General features: G+C 37.0%; 2 protein-coding genes across 2 annotated transcripts; one reads left to right on the top strand and one right to left on the bottom strand.

Moving 5' to 3' along the window:
- Positions 1–209: 209 nt before the first annotated feature.
- Positions 210–11,756, bottom strand: LOC116307557 (DNA replication licensing factor mcm2). The gene is made up of 20 exons (XM_031717844.2): positions 11,723–11,756; positions 10,421–10,599; positions 9,799–9,968; positions 9,003–9,091; positions 8,449–8,623; positions 7,953–8,062; positions 7,559–7,668; positions 6,820–7,027; positions 6,234–6,368; positions 5,558–5,749; positions 4,799–4,892; positions 4,202–4,452; positions 3,848–3,937; positions 3,577–3,651; positions 3,313–3,387; positions 3,057–3,140; positions 2,579–2,722; positions 2,086–2,268; positions 1,394–1,549; positions 210–754 (listed from the first exon to the last, which is right to left on the bottom strand). Exons 1-20 carry the CDS (start codon positions 11,726–11,728, stop codon positions 644–646), a joined length of 2,637 nt encoding a protein of 878 aa, XP_031573704.1. The 5' UTR covers positions 11,729–11,756; the 3' UTR covers positions 210–643.
- Positions 11,757–12,806: 1,050 nt separating this feature from the next.
- On the top strand, positions 12,807–16,223 carry LOC116307542 (serine/threonine-protein kinase pim-1-like). Its single transcript, XM_031717821.1, has 7 exons — positions 12,807–12,829; positions 13,030–13,126; positions 13,570–13,729; positions 14,043–14,200; positions 14,676–15,045; positions 15,519–15,695; positions 16,075–16,223. The coding sequence occupies exons 1-7, from the start codon at positions 12,807–12,809 to the stop codon at positions 16,221–16,223; spliced, it is 1,134 nt and encodes a 377-aa protein (XP_031573681.1).
- The last annotated feature ends 945 nt before the right edge of the window (positions 16,224–17,168 follow it).

The following is a 17,168-nucleotide window of genomic DNA, read 5'->3' as shown; positions in this document are numbered from 1 at the left end:
TTGGAAGCGCTATCACCGACGAAAAACCCCGTCCGTTTTGGAGTCAGTTCATTTGAAATGAGTTTTAACGTAGTGGGAGCTAAATGGCAACCGAGTTTCACAGTAAACCCCCGTCTTTCGGAACTCTTTATATATTTTTTCTTTTAGAATGTTAATGGTCTAAGAGTGGACAATTTTAATTTTTCAGCACAGCAGAGACGTTCTTTCTTAAACAACTTTAATACAAAAGTTCACGTGTAGTAGTTCAGTTATAAAGCATACATATCTACAAGACCAAACCAGAAGACACCAAAATGCGCGGCATCAAAACAACGAAACACGTTGTTTGTCTATTTACATTAGTATACCGCCATATACTTGAATAGTTTTTGTTCCAGTTCGTCGTGAAAAAATACTTGAAAAGTTACATCGAGTTCCAAAAACATTTTCTCTTTTCTTTTATGAAGTTAACTTATGCATTATTTTTTTCGTAATGTAGGACGTAATGTAGTCGATTCGTTTCTACGTGCAATGCTTTGCACATTTTATAGAGAGTTAAAGGAAACTTGTCGCAACTGATATTACGACCTATGCCAGTCGTGTTCATGGTATAAAGAGCTTGTCCAAAGTGCTCATATGAATGCAAGTCTTCTTCCAGTTTTGTTTACAGGGTTTGAATTATTAGTTTTCTCTTTCTGTCGTGCATAAATCTATTGGACGTGAACATGGGACTCTCGTAGAAGGATGCCAGGTTAATGATGTTGATTTGACGAGCCTGGAAAGAAAAAAAATATGATTAAATAAAGAATATGTCAAAAGAAGCTAAGCGGAAATCTCGCATCCACGAACAAGAATGATACAGTAAATTTAGTAGTACTGCATGTAGCCATACCACGTCTTTGTGGTTGGATAAATTTTGGAAGCCAGTTAATGGGAAGCTATGAATGTTACGGCATGTCGTACCGTGTACGTACGTTTCCCATTCATCCGATAACCATTCTTATGGGAAGCCATTTCAAGGTTACGGCATGTCGTACCGTGTACGTGCTGTAACTCAGTACCGTACGTTTCCCACTCTTACGATGACCATTCTCATGGGAAGCTATTTCAATGTTACGGCATGACGTACCGTGTACATGCTGTAACTCAGTACCACACCACTCATACGATGACCATCCTTATGGGAAGCCATTCCAATGCTACAGCATGTCGTACCGTGTACGTACTTTAACTCAGTACCGTACGTTTCCCACTCTTACGATGACCATTCTTATGGGAAGCCATTTTAATGTTACGGCATGTACGAAATACTGACATACGACAACACCTTCCTCGCAAATTTTCTTATGCATGACAAAACACAACATTTCCAGGGATGAATTTATGGAAGCTGTAAAAATTGAACGTCACTTACTCTATCGACAAACTCCTCTTCTTGGATGTCAATGATATCAGGTTCTGTTCGATAGCGACATCTGTAGAAAGATATCTGTTCTTTAGCCAGCTGCTTGAGCACAAACAGAAGCAGTTCGTTGTTGTCTCGTCTGAATGCTAGATAATGCGAAAATGCCTGAAAGAAAAAGTGGAAACGTTTTAACGTTTATTAACTTTTATTAAAATAAGCTTGGTAAATGCGAGAAAGTTCATAATGTTACAGGGAAAGTTCAAACAATTGTACTTTCTGCCACTTTTTTGTCAGCACCATCACATGTGAGTAGAGTTTGTTAAGTCTTTCCTGTGTTTCGAGGGTTTTTATCCGGGTTCTCCAGTCTTTCTCCCTAAGTGAAACCTAACAATCTAGATTCCGATTCGATTTGTGAGTTAACCGTGCCCTGACACTGATCAGCCAAGAGGTTGTTTCAGGGTTCAACCTGTGAGTTAGCTGTGCCCTGACTTTGATAAGCCTAGTGGTTGTTTCAGGGTTTGATCTGTGAGTGAGACGTGCCCTGACCGAGATCAGCCTAGAGGTTGTTTCAGGCTTCAATCTGTGAGTTAGTTGTGCCCTGACTTGGATCAGCCCAGTGGTCGTTTCAGGGCTCAACCTGCGAGTTAGCCGTGCCCTGCGGGGGTTGTTTTAAATTTCTATAAATCTGAAGGTTTTTTTACCTTCTTCATGCCTCTCATTACAGAGAATTTCTGTGTATCGATGAAACTCTCAAGCATCACTCTGATAGCCATGTTAACATCATCTTCCATAACGTATTCTCTGAGGTGCATCTTGGCATGAGATTCTGCCATACGAATCATCGACTCGATATGGCGTACTGTTATTGGGATAGATCCTGTTGCCTAAAGTCATAAAATTTGGAAGAGTCATAATATTGAAGACCAATTCTAAGTTGCTAATTCTAAGCTCCCTTCCTTCTTTATTCCTTCCTTCCCTCCTTCCTTCTTTCTTTCCTTCCATTCCCTAGCCTATACCATAAAATTCCTGCTTCCTTCCTTCTTTCCTTCCCTCCTTCCTACCACCCTCCTCCCTCCTTTCCTTCCTTCCTTCTTTCCTTCCACTCCCTAGCCTATACCATAAAATTCCTGACAAGAGATGTCACGTCAGATACAGACTACTGACGTAAACAAGAAAACAGTTAGATTTACATACCATGGACTCCTTCCTGAGATCTGCAAACATCTTAGAAACTTTGTCTTGATCCATATTGTGTAGTTTGGGTTGCACTCGTTCTTTGGCATAGATAATGTACTTCTTTAGCAAGTCTTGGGGGATTAAATCAGGGTTTTCCTCATCCTAAAATAATTATAAAAAAATAAATAAATAAGATGTATAAGAATTATTTATTAAAGTGATGTGTTTGTCTTGACGTTATGAGACCCGTAAAGGTAGATTGCAGGAGTTCCAGGCATTCCAGCAGGGCTTTAAGGAGTAAAGTTTTGTACAATATGTGTACGATATGTAATGTGTACAATATAGACGATTTTTTGAGACAAAACAATAGAAATTTTCTCTTTGAGTGATGAATTCTCTTTCCCTGCCCCACAAACGGATTGTAATAAAAGTGCTGCTTTTTTCCTTTATTAAAACTTCACATATGACCATCAAAATGAAACTAAAAAAAGCCAACCTGCATCTCTTCATCTTCATCTGTTACTTTATTTGGATGATGTTTCACGTGACTGTTCACCACAAAACGAGCTAACAACTCATCCTGAAAGTGGGTAATCAAACTCATTTCAAAAACAGTTAATTAAAACCTTATTATGAATAATAATATCCCTTGGCACATTACATTTTTCTGCTTACTCAAGCTGGTATTGAAAACCCTGACTATAACACTCTCTATTTCCTTCATTTAAACTTTAGTATTTTTTTGTACTTACTTGTACAGAATCAACCATATCTCTGACTACACAAAGAATATCAAAACGAGATAAAATGGGCTCAGTCAAGTCTACCTGTTAATAAAAAAAGAGACGATATTAATGGGTTTTTCCCCGCCTTTTTTATTGGCTTTGGTGTAAAATTTGGGTCTAATTTTGTGCAATAGGAGAGCATTAAGGAACTCAATTCCCATGATACAACATTTAGTAGTTGGTACAATATAGCAAAGTTCTAAAGGACTGGTTTTAATTCCAGGTACTCACATTCTCCGCAAAAGTCAAAGATGGGTCATATCTTCCTCCAATTGGATTGGCTGCAGCTATGATACTACATCTTGCCTGAAGGAGAAACAAACATGTGATCAAAAACTAAATGAAACTGCCCCACGAGTTTTTGTTTAAGGCAAGGCAAATCGCAAACAGCATAGAATGCTTGCTGCAATGAATAAGCTGTTATGATATTTGAGGGGTACGTTCCTAGGAAATATAAACTAAGAACAAAGTTTTTCAATTTGTTATTTCACATATAAAATACCTGTAAAGATGTCACTATTCCAGCCTTTGAGATAGAAATACTCTGCTGTTCCATGGCTTCATGTATACTTGTTCTGTCAGCATCATTCATCTAGATAAATATTTTAAAAATTAAGTCCTCTCATGATTTTATCAATATGGGGTAATTACAAGGTAGTGGCCTTTATATAGCTGGCTAACTTTCCTTCAAAAATGAATTTTAACAGATTATTATATAAATATTTTAAGATGGGTGTTCATAATCCTGTCATAAAAGATATGTGCTATAGCCTTTGAGTTTGGAGATATTGTTGTTTACTTCAAGTGTTAATAATGGAAAACATTTTATTTGAAACATTCAATCGAGTTTTCCTACCTTGTCAAACTCATCAATCAAACATGTTCCTTTATCTGCAAGCACGAGGGCACCAGCTTCAAGAGTCCATTCCTTAGTAACAGGATGCCTCTGCACATAGGCTGTCAATCCTACAGCTGAAGCTCCCTGTCCCGTCGTAAAGACAGCACGCTGTGCAGCTTTCTCTACATACTTCAAGAACTGTGATTTAGCTGTACCAGGATCACCACACATTAACACATTGATGTCACCACGGATCTTGTGTTTGCCACCTTAAACAAAATGAAACATTTTTGACCTGTGATTTTTGACCTTTTTTCTTGGGTAGCAAGGGTGTCCTAGTGGTAAAAGCACTCACCTCTCACCAATACCACACAGGTTCAAGTCCCACCAGGCTCGGTGTTGCATGTGAGGAAAGTTGCTAGTTGGTTCTCTCCTGTGCTTCGAGGGTTTTCCAAATTGTCCAGTTTTCCTCCCTCCATAAAAAACAACTTCTAAATTCCAATTGGAATCCAGTGGAAGAAGAGCCACTCTGTGGAATCCACTGTTAATCCCATTATTTAATATTTATTTATCTAAATTACTTTGCAAACAGCCTATCTTCATTCATTATCATACCTGGGTCTTTTGGTACTCCACCAAATAATGCTAATGCTAGAGCTCGCTTCATGTCTTGATGTCCATAAATTGATGGGCCAATACTAGCAATAATCTGTGAACAATATTTATATTGTGAGTCAGTAGGACTGTACTTAAAGTGCTACTACGACGAAAATCGCTCAAACTTGGATTCAGCTGAAACTTCCTAAAAATACTCTTTAAAGGTCCAATAATCACTGTATGAAGTGTTTTCTCGATATTCAGTACAAAGTATGATATTTTTACGATTATTTTTTGGAGTCTGTGACGTCATACACTCAACATCGAACATCGCTCCATAAATTTCTTTGTAGTTTATGATCAAAATATCTGTAGTAAAGGGAGAAAGAAATACCCAAACACCCCAAAATATAAATTATAGTCACAAGTAATGTGAAATAAGCACATTAGCCACCCTTTGGGCTTCACAGGAATAAAATAAATTAAGGATTTATATACAAAGAAATATATGTAGCAATGTTCGATGTTGAGTGTATGACGTCACAGACTCCAAAAAATAATCGTAAAAATATCATTCTTTCATCCTGAATATCGAGAAAACACTTCATACAGTGATTATTGGACCTTTGAAGAGTATTCTTAGGAAGTTTCAGCTGAATCCAAGTTTGAGCAATTTTCGTTGTGGTAGCACTTTAATAAACACTATCTCAATCAACACCATCAAACTCAATTTTTTTAGGATATAAACCAGAAAAAATAAACTATTTTCTTTCTTACCCTTTCACCTATTCTCTCATCCTTAGATAAGTCAATTATGGCTTTAACGTCTTCATCAGTCAGGCTTGTCACAGCCATTTTGTCATCTTGTTTTGTGATGTAGTTTGCTTCAATGAGAGTGGCAAATACTGGGAAACCATTGGATCGGTTCAAGGAAGTGTCATAGTTGATTTTGTAGATTCCTGTCAGTTCCTATAGTAATACGAAGAGAATAAAATTTTAATATTTAAGAAATTGGTTTTTCTGTGTTTCATTCAGTAATACAGCAGGAAGTGACAAAAGCACAAAAAAGGTGGGAAGAAAAGACATTTCTTGGGTAAATTCTGTGCTTCCTAATTGTTATATTACTGAATAGAGCACAGATAAAAGCTGTTGTATGTTGGTTTTTCAAATAACTAAGTTCTTTTGCATGCTCTGATTGGTCAAACTACCATTTTAGTTTAGAGTATCTCAAATGCTCCTGTCCTTTTTCTGCACTCACTCTCTGAATTTGAACTTTCACAGAAAAAAAAAAAAACCCCCAGCATTTTTCATTATTTTGTTGTTTTCTTACACATCTTGTCAATAACACTGTGCTCTGTTCACTAATATCAGCACCGTTTTTGACCAATCAGAGCCCACATACCATCCAAGCAATATAATATGATATGAATTAATTCAATATTTCTACACATACTATTTCATCTCCAGGTTTACAGCTGTCAACGAGGTCTGCAGTGAGAACCACATCTTTGTATCTTGGTAGACGACCGGCAGCAACTTTGCTTGGACTCTCCTGAATCTTAATTTTCTGATAGTTTTTGTACAAGGTCTACAACAAATCCAAGGGAAAAGATTCCATAAGAAAAAAGGCAAGTTGTAGTTTGTAGTGAGTATGGATTGTGTTATATATTTAGACATTAGAGCAGTTTTCATATGACTGTTAAAAGCTCAACATGGTGGTGACACGCCAAGGCATACGCCAAACCAATCACATCACGCGAGAATTTACTCCTCATCCAATCAAATGCCTGAAACACAGCATGAACACAGCGCTGACAAAATCACACCAAAGTCACAGGCACTGCCAGACCAACCAAATTGCGTGAGAAAAAAATCAGCCATTCAAAATGCTAGAAAACATCACAGTAGCAGCAAGGCACGCATGCAGCACCGAGCTTTTCACAGTCATACGAAAACTGCTCTAGCCTGGCTAGGGTGACTCCATAATTACTCCCTATATTGCGGCGCAAAATAAAGATTAAAATTATATATTATCATACCTGTTCCATGTTAATATCAAAGGGCCCACGTGACTGACATTCTGGACACGAGCCAGGCTTAACCTCCTGGTCAGAACTCTGGAAAAATGGCCCAATAATGTATGAGCACTTGGGACAATCATACTTGATGACACTAAGCTGTGGCATGATGCCAGTACTGCTCGTTACGACTCCACAGGTGCGAATCAACTGATTGACATGAAGTTGCCTGTAAAAAATTAGGATTCAAATTGTTATCAACATTCCATGTTGGATCAGCTTTTCCCCCATAAAATGACTACGAATATGATATAAACAATATGATTCCTGGGCTTGGTTTTGTTGGTTCTTCTTTTTGTGCTTCTAGTATTTTTTTCTCAGAGTTCTCTGGTTTTTCCTTCCCTCATAAAAAATCAACTTCTAAATTCTAATTTGATCTATTGGCTACCATGTCAATAGCGCAGCACACTGATTCTAACATTGCATTCTGTTTAACTGCTACGAGGATTATATGAACCGATTTTATTATTTTTACTTAAAGTTACAATAATAACCCATGTAAACTAAGATCAACTGCGATCAGGCTGTGAAAATTATCTGCTGAAAGTAAACTTGTAAGTTTGTTTGTCCGAATTTCGCCTTTGTCTTTGTTTTTATGACATCACGGTTGCGCTGCGCTATTGGATTATAAAACCTGTAAGGCTTTCCACCATCCACCCCCACGAGTTTTAAACCCTATTAGAATTAACGAATACTTTACCGCAATGAGCGCAATTCCTCCATTAAGGGCAAGTCTTCTATTCTAACATAGATGTCCGATGTGATACGATCATAATTTGGAAACATAGCAAGAACCACTTCTTTGGCTGCCTGCAAAATACAAAATATCCTAGATGAAGGAAAGTTTGTTGTGCTCATTTGTTAAGTAGTGCAAACAATGACAATGGAGAGAAGAAAATGAGTAAATCTTTCAAATTGGCTTGCAATTTAAAATAACTTTCAAGTAAAACATGAGTAAAATAATGACATTTTATAAAAATTTAACTGTTTGTGTGAACCAGTAACGGTTGAATTCAGTAAATGTAATGAAGCCTTGCATGTCTGGACACTTTGAAGTGATGTCCAGATATAAAGAGCACAGTAATATCACATACCTCGTCAAATATCTGTAACATTTCTGATGGTGCTTCAGGAAGAAAGTAGGCCAAGACCTGTTGCTCGTTGGCAAGAATATTATAATTGATTACAAGGCTTTGTTTATTTGCTGTGAAAGAGAAAGAGAAAAGAAAAAATTAGGCCAGTTATAAAGATATCTAAGGTTGTCTTTTTATAAATCAGAGCAGCGGAAAAATTTTTCTACACACTCTAAATATATGAGAGGCAATGATGCTGCATGCTGCTTATGCCACACCTTGTTATCATGTGTGAGTTTTTAGAGTTGTTTGTTGGTTCTCTTGTGTGCTGTATTTCAGTTTTCCTCCTTCACAAATAACAACTTCTAAGTTTTAATTTATTATGGAATGAAGACCACATTTTTGTTAGCCACTATTAAGTGCTACCCTTGTAAAATAAGGAGGATTTGAATGCTATGAAAGTTAATGTCTGTTGTTGTATTAGAAACAAAGATAAATGGCACATATAAATCCATACCTTCACACATCTGTTTGATTTTCTCCCTATAGACACTGTGACCCTGGTCATCAACGAATGTTCTTAAAAACTGTTTGAATCTGTTCTTGATCTCAAGTCGCGGTGCTGCCATGGATACCCATTCCCGCACTGAATGACCCTTCATGTCTTCGAGATTCTCTATGCTCTCAATTGCCTTGTAAATGAAAGGAAAAAAAATAACAAGAACAGAAGTCAGATAAAATGACTGACTGGTTTGAGGGAAAGGTCTAATAAAAATATGTGCGTGTGTGCTGTGTGCAGTTAAAAAGCACGCGAGGGTTGGCAGAACATGAGAGAAGTGTTAGGAGAAGCATGATGTGTAGCGGATGCATTCTCTTGAGAAAAATAATTTTTGTTGGAGTCGTGTCCATATTCATTTATCCATTGAACAAAAAAATGATACCCTAGGGAATAACAAGTGTTCGAAAATAAAAAAAATTACGCCCAAGACAGAGAGGTCTATTATGAGGTCTTATTTGAAGGTACAGTAACTGGTTCAAGATAGTAAGAATTTGGTGCAGATTATTTTCTACCTCATCTTCATCTTGGAAATCTCCTTCTGCAGCTCGTTCAGCAATTCTTCTTCTCCTTGAGGGACGACCTTCATCATCATCCTCTTCATCTGCAATAAATACATAGTGTTTCTATAAATTATATTTACATCTTATATCATAAAACTTATATAATTGAGATTCAATCATTCTTTAGGCACTGGCATTCAATTATTATATTTGGTTCTCTTTGTTGTGATGTTTTGACATGCTGTTTCATGTGACATAATTACTATTAGGTGTAATGTTTTCCCATTTCCGACCACGTGCCATTCCCAAGAGTATTAAAGTTTCTTTGCTTAACTGCTGTCTATTAGAAGAAAAATCTACTAATCTAGATTTAACATGGATACAACTCAAACAAAAAATCTTATTCTAAAGGGAATTACATGTGTTCTGAAATGGGTAAACACTGCACCAAGACAGATTAGGTCTATTGGTCATCCTTTTACTGGAATTTTTTCTTCTGTTAGAGTCCCAAACCTTTTTACAAGGCATTTAGTTAAAGAAGAAACTTAGGAAACTGCCGAGTTTTGTTTACCCCTCATGGTTATTTCAGGTTGTCAGTGCCCCTTAATATTATTATCATATCTTTTTTTTTTAATAATTAATTTAGTTATTATATTAATATTATTCTTTAGAAATGGTAATTATATTATTCAAAGATATTCAAATATGGGGTAAATAAACTTTGACTTTGACTTAAAATTTTCCTTCCTTCTTATTTACTCATCAATAAAACAAATAAGGCATTTAGTGAAATAAGAGTGTTGCTTACCATAAAGAATTCCTCTCCTAAGTCGTCCTGTTGCTGCTGCCTCATCACGATCTCTTTTTCTCATTGCTCTTTCAGCAGCTGCTCTTTGATCAGGGGCCAACTCATCATAATCTTCATCATCAAGAGCTGCTGGATCATATGTGTCCAGTGCAGGTATGACTCGATAGTCGCTGAGGTAAAATAATTCATTTAGAGTAGTTTTTTTCTACAATAACAGATTGTAATCTTGCAATCTAATTGGCTGACAGCCATAATCAATAAGAGGACAGACACAGAAGGATGAATTGCTTGCACATTGATCCAGCATGCACTTGAAACCTTGCTTGTTTTTAATGATTTTTCCTTTTTTTTGACAATTTTTTGATTTCATTTTTTTTAAAATCGCTCATAGATTACCATTGACGGTCCTCTTATTGATCATAGATAGAATCTTAAAATGTTTAAAGCTTAAGTGGAACCAGAAGTGCATTGAGAAGTTATCCATTACATTGTTTCAGGGATTGTTCTATAAGTTAACATTACCCTAACACTGATCAGCACAGAGGTTGTTTCAAAGTTCAATCTGTGAGTTCGCCATGCCCTGACTTAGATCAGCACAGATGTTGCTTCAGTCAATACTTACTCCTCCATTCTGTCCCCAAAAAGCTCTTCTCCATCTTCCTCTTCAATTCCACTTCCCTCGTTACCAAGAACAGCATCAGTTTCATCTTCAAAAGGAGGTAGATCTCTTGCTGGACTTGAAGTCAGTCCATCAGTCCGTGGTGGACTGCTGGCTATCCCAATACTGCTAGATGATTGATCCTAAAAAATGTTGGTAATATATAATATTAAACAATAGTTATTTGTTATACTGTATAACTAAAATATCTGCTAAATAAGATGATAAGCAATTCATTATCAATAAAGTATTATAGAAAGAAGATTCCCTAAGCTCTGTTGATGGGTTAACAAATTTCTGACACCAACTTTGTACATCATTGTCACTTGCAATACAAGTTCATTGAAAAGTTAAAACACTGAATTTTTTTTAACTTGTCCCTGAATACTGATGTAATACAAGATGTACAGTATGGGCAAACATAGGCCTAATTTGCATGGAACGTTTCCACAATAAAAATGTGAGAAATTACAGTAAAGTTAGAAAAAAAACAGATCAATATTTCTGGTCAATCTTGAACAAATTGTACAAGAAATATTTATAAAAAATGTGAAACGTTAACTGAAAAAAAAAAACCAGTTTCTTAAAGAGACAATTTTCTTTTCTTTCTCCAATGATTTTAGTACCTTGAGACATGCATCTAGGCCCACGATGTTTTCGCGATCAGGTTATGAAAATCTAACAAATCAATTTATAGCATTATATCGAAATTTTCTTTGATCTACGTCGTAGAAGGTAAAAAAAAAACCAGGATTTAAATCAACTTCAAATAAAATCTACACATGTAAAAACTAAGTATTCTGTTGCACAGCTTGTACAAGTAAACATCTTTTTTTGAAAATAAATCTTATTTCAGCTAATAAAACGAAACGAACATACGAGAATTAGCTACTAATTTGCATTGAGCTCGTGTACATTTACTTATATTTTTAATAGGATATCTGCTCTAAAAAGTACTAATTTCATTTAAAAAGCGATTCAGCTACAAATACATTAGTGGTTTCTGTATAAGCATTAATAACGGGTGAATAAAGCAGAGAGATTTTTATTTTATAAGGTTTGAACGTGTTTATCAAGCTCGTCAAACTGCATGGTAGACAAATATGTCACACGAAGCTTGGATAAAAATACGTCCAAACTTCAACCGATCTCAAAACTTTTTTCACAGAACTAGAGAAATACTATGAAGGGATGGTTCAGATAGTAAAAATCTCGTTGTTTAGATGAATAAAGGGGTAAAATCTTAATAAAACAACCAATACTCACCGCCATGCTTTCCTTGCTTGCTTCGATCGACCGGCTGATTCTTTCACGTGATCAAGTTTTCCCGCGCTTTTGGTCCATTTAACATCACATCGAGGCGACATATTTTTGGCTTGGGTTTCCTGTGGAATTGGTTGTAGCATAATAAATATATGGGACCTCCTTTTAATATTATCAAAAACTTCTTGAATGCGTGTAAGACTGTGAATTAATATAATAATTGCATTCCTGACCGACAATGCAGTATGCATATTTAAGCCCCTTCTCAGAAAGAATTATTTTTTTAATTTGAAAAAAATTTTTTTTGCATGGCTCGGCCCATCACTCTACTCCCGTTTGATATTTCGTTCCTTCCTTCAGTCTTTCTTTCAGCTAATTTTCTTTTCTTTCTTTTTTCTTTCTTTCAAAATGTGCTCTTTTGACGTTGCGACGCTTTCTCTTGAACAGCGCGTACCAAAGAAACCAGTGTTAAACAGAAAAATATTTTTTCCTTTTCCTTTCAATATAAAAGCTTGTTTCTCGCTGAAACCTCTAATAAATGCCGGAGCTGTAATTTAAGAAATATTCTTATCCTGTGCATTCCCTTTCTCCCACGGATAACATTAGCCAATGCGCACGCGCACAAATTTCTAGCACGCTGCAAAGCATGATGGGAAACCAAGTGCTTGCGCTTTTTCGGCTCATCTAAAAATCTCGTTTTTTACCTAAGACATTTCTTAATAGAAATGTTAGTATTCCAGCAGAAAAGAATGACAGAGTGATTTTTTAAAGTTGTTCCTTTGATCGATTTTACGGTAGGTTTTTTTTTCAAGACTAGGTTGCCCAGAATGCTTCGTGAGCTTTGACACCCACATCGCGCAAAAACGGAGGGGGCCAGGGAGAGAGCATTCAACACAGTGCGCGCGCTAGAAGAGTGTTGCTAAAGAAACCGCATCGTGTTGGAGTCTTGCGTGAGATTGGAAGCTGACGCGAGCAGTAAATAAAAGGCCATCGCCTTGACAACGCACAACATTTTTCACTGTCGTTTGTACAAGAAAGACGTTGAAAAATACTGCTAACGGTTTTAATACGAAATTTGAAACAAAAAATGTCGCAAGTGCAAAAAACTACGTAAGTACTTATCAAAAGTCACGTGTTTTAGATTTGGTTCTGAAAATCTTGTGTAATATTTAGTCATTCTGCGATATTTTTACAAGTTTTGTTTGAATTTACGCGCCAAAGCATGTTCAAATCCAACCTCGTCAAGTTGAAATCCAAAATGCATAATCTTCACGGTTTGTCAACTCTCTATTTTATTTTCATTTATTCAGCCTTAAAAGGCGTTTGAGTGAGTTACAAGAACAACGTTCTCATGAACATGAATCGCCTGAAAAAGTGGTAGTGAAATCCCAGCCAGGTCAATCCAAGGTAAGCTAAAATGTTTAGCGCTTTAATCTGGAGTTTTGTGCAGTAGAGTACATGCCATATATTTATTGAAAAACTTTGCAAGACATTGCACAAATTAGTAAGTTCAGTAGACAATAGATCTACAAAACTGTGCACTAATTTGTACAATTTTGTTAGTTTATAACTTTTTCACGGATATATGTCATATACTCTAAACATGTTTGCGCAGAAGCCACAATTAAAAGATTTCTTTCCCAAATAAAAAGATCATGATCTTATTTGTTATTTGCTTTTTACAAACAGTGAAGTTTATTATTTATGATTATAAAATCTTCGTTTTGGAAGAATCGACAGAAAATTCGGTTTGCTTATTGCGCTAGTTAACGTTACATCGCATAACTATGGGGTTAGCTAACTAGCCTTTCAGTTATTCATGATTTTTCTGTTGGTTTTCCCTCCAAAAGTGTGAGGCTTTCCCAGCCACCAACACTTGTACAAGACCTCAGGCTGAAAAGAACATTCAACCTCAGAATGTTAACACAGGCAACGAAGAAACGCAACAAAACAAAGTTGCTACGCCTGAAAATGATATCAAACAAAGAAGAATTATCAGAGCCTGTAGAGGTGAGACTGCTTCTCTCTCTCTCTACACCCTTCGCGAAACGCAAAGCGTCAATCTGTGCATTGTTGCAAGCACACTTATATTAAATCTAGTCCAGAAGCTTTATTACGGAGAGGTCGATAAATGGCTGTTAAACTATTTTATCAATATGCTATTGAAAGTGCATGTGCATTGTAACACACTTACATCAGCCCAGATCCCCCCCCCCCCCCCCCCCCCCCCCGGCTCGATAAAACTGCTGTTTTTAGAGGTTGAACTATTTTATCAATATAAAAACAGTTGTGTTGACAGCATTGATCTTTTCTTTCCTTACAGCCTCAGAATCGAGAAAACGCATGTTTTTTCGGAGGTTCTCTCAAGAGGACATCATAGGCGAGGGTGCTTTTGGTAAGGTGTATGCTGGAATTAGGAAAAAGGACGGGCTTCCTGTCGCTATTAAGTACATTCCACTCAAGAAAGCGAAACTAATCCAGGTTAGTTCCATGCAGAGATATATTAAGTTTTTAAAAAAGCGGCCCTCAAGAAAATTTGTGGACGATTTGAACATGAAATGCGAACCTGGGTGGCATTTGAGTGGTTTTTGGGTGTCATGGGTCGTTTTTGAGTGGTTTTTGGGTGGACCGTGGTCTTTGAGTTGACCGTGTGTGGTATGTATTAGGTGGCACGAGTTATCTGTAGGTGGTATGGGTGTCCCATGCGGGGTAGTCCAACCCTTGCTAATCGGTCGTCCACTCTCCGTTACCCGGTTAAGAATATATTTTTTAGGATCTCATGTTCTCCCTTGGTTCTAACTTATGGATAACCAGAACATGAGGATATCTATAATGCGCAATCAATATAATTAGTCACCTTGGTAGAATTAATACAGAAACGCCTTTGCGCGCGTAAATTATTCACTCAGATTTGTTAGTAATAGCCAGATCATTCCGATATTCATTTTGCTTTCAGGATGGACCGATCCGACGTGTTCCAGCCGAGGTTTACTTCCAACGACAAGTGAACCACCCCAACACCATTAAGTTCCTTGAGCACCATTACTTTGACCATCACTTCGTGGTTATTACAGAGAGACCAAACAAATGCGTCGACTTGTTCGACTTCCTCAACGCCTTCGGTGAAGTTTTGTCCGAGGATGAAGCGAGACCCATATTCCGCGAGGTGTTGGAGGCGGTCATGCATCTTGACGAGCGAGGCATTTTGCATAACGACATTAAGTCTGAAAATATCCTGATGGATATCACTGACGGTGGGAGAGTCAAGTTGATTGACTTTGGTCTTGCGACTCACGTCAGTGAAGAACCAATCAAAAGTTTCTCGGGTAAGGAGACTGGATTTTTTAACTCGTAACCTAGCGACGCGCCCTATGGCAGATTCAACAGATTCCCGATAAATCGCCTCCCTTCTCAAACCAAGAAAAGTTTTTAAGCGAAGCGCAAATTAAACGTATCTGGAATGTCCCCAGCACCGCTGCGCACTTTAGATCGTTCCTCAGAAGAGCGCAATAGCCTAATTTCGAGATATCCTTCGCTTGTCACGCAGGTTGTACTGAAACCTTTGTGCGTGACAAGCGACGCATATCAAAGAAGTGAGCACGCCATATTCATTCGTTAACATCAAAAGCTAGAATTGTGACGTTTTGTCTGCATCGCCAAATTGCCACGTGCATAAAAAATTCCAACGTGAAGGAAGAGTCAAGGGGAATTCCCAACAACAATGCCACTTCCTAATGTTTAGATACAGTAATCCTCCAAACTAGTCAAGTTAACAAATATTTTTTACTTCCATTCACAGGGACTCCACACTTTTGTCCCCCAGAATTCCACACCGATGGTCAATACGACGGTCGCAAGGCAACCATTTGGTCCCTTGGTTGCTTCTTGTATGACCTGCTGATGGGTGCAACCCCTTTTAACAATGCTGAACAGGCAGCCACAAAGTCTGCACGCCTATCACAGCATTTCTCAGAAGGTAAGCTTCTCCTGTCACTACTTTGACAAGTTGCGTGACACTTGGTCACATGCTTCTAAGCCCAACCTTGGCATCTAGTTCAGATTACAGTTGTTGTAAACTTACTCCGAATAAAAAAAAAAAAACGGGGTTCTTATTTAGCGCATTTTACATGGTCTCAATGCGCTTCACCATCATGACCAGTGGAGGACTTTACGGGCTGTGTATTTAGGTGCTAGTAGCAGCCGTGCAGCTTACAATCATGAGTGATTTGTAAGTAAGTTAGTATTAATGCCTCCAGATTGGGATGGGCTGTTGAATACAAACAGGTTTAACACAACATCTTACGACTACTCTTGTCTCAATCAGACCTTGTTGATTATTGTTTTTTTCCCCTCAGATCTCTTTGAGTTTATTGGTATGATGCTACGGAGAGATCCTGCTGATAGAGTGAGCTTACAACAGCTCATGCAGCACCAATGGCTGCAGCCTGCCTATGAACCACAACAAAGCACTCTTAGGACATATAGATTACTAGAGGGATGCTAGTGGTCATAGGAGATAGGAGTCAGAATAGGAATAGAATAGGAAATAGAAATAGGAAATGAAATATAGGATTAGCAATAGAAATAGTTTAGGAATAAATAATAATAATAATAAAGGAATGTGAAATATAGGAATAAGATAGTTTAGATCTAGTAGAGTGCATACCATATATCTTGGAAAAGGTTAACTGGCAAAATTGTACAAATTACTGCAAAGTTTTGTAGGTCTACAGTCTACTGAGGTCTAATGAACTTATCAATTTGTGCAAATTTGTGCATATTCTTACAAAGTTCTTTAAGGATATATATGGTATGCACTCTAATGATAAAAAAATTGCATTGTAAAATAGTTTTTATTCATTTATTAAAAATATTGAATCATATTTCTTTTTGTTGGATGAGTATCTGTAATTAAATAAAGACTTATGAAAGGAATATACTTCTTTAGCTTGGGAACAAAGCTTTCCCATTTCAGACCACATGTCATTCTCTGGAGAATAAGATTCTTTGTTTGAGTGGTATCTATATTCATGTGTCTTCTCATGTCCTACTGTTAAACAAAGAAATGATACTCTGCACAATAGTATCTGAATTGGGAAAACGTTCAACTCAAGCTAATTTGAGTGATGATTGGTAATTTCATACTATTGATTACCGAGATTGAATAATAAAAGGTCATAAATGCAAATAATTTTTAAATATCATATATATCTCTTTCCCTTGCCATGAGGGCATTTGTTTTCAGTTTTCCTGTCTATAACGAATAGATAGAAAATGCATACAGATATGCATGCAGTTATAACACAGGAATCGGGAAAACATTCTAGAAGCGTTAGAAAAAGCACAACATGTAGCAGAGTGTTTGTCAACAATTCTCGAGTGTTCTGCAATTTCTCAAGTGTTTTCTAAGCTGTGCACACAGCATGGCAAGCAATTTTTAAAATTTCTT

The sequence above is a fragment of the Actinia tenebrosa genome, unplaced genomic scaffold (assembly GCF_029948245.1).
Source record: "Actinia tenebrosa isolate PJP-AT-01 unplaced genomic scaffold, QUT_ActTen_1.0 PGA_scaffold3__52_contigs__length_22856419, whole genome shotgun sequence".
NCBI classification, from domain to species: domain Eukaryota; kingdom Metazoa; phylum Cnidaria; class Anthozoa; order Actiniaria; family Actiniidae; genus Actinia; species Actinia tenebrosa.
The sequence above is the reverse complement of the archived record's forward strand: the minus strand, read 5'-3'. Positions and strand labels throughout refer to the sequence as shown.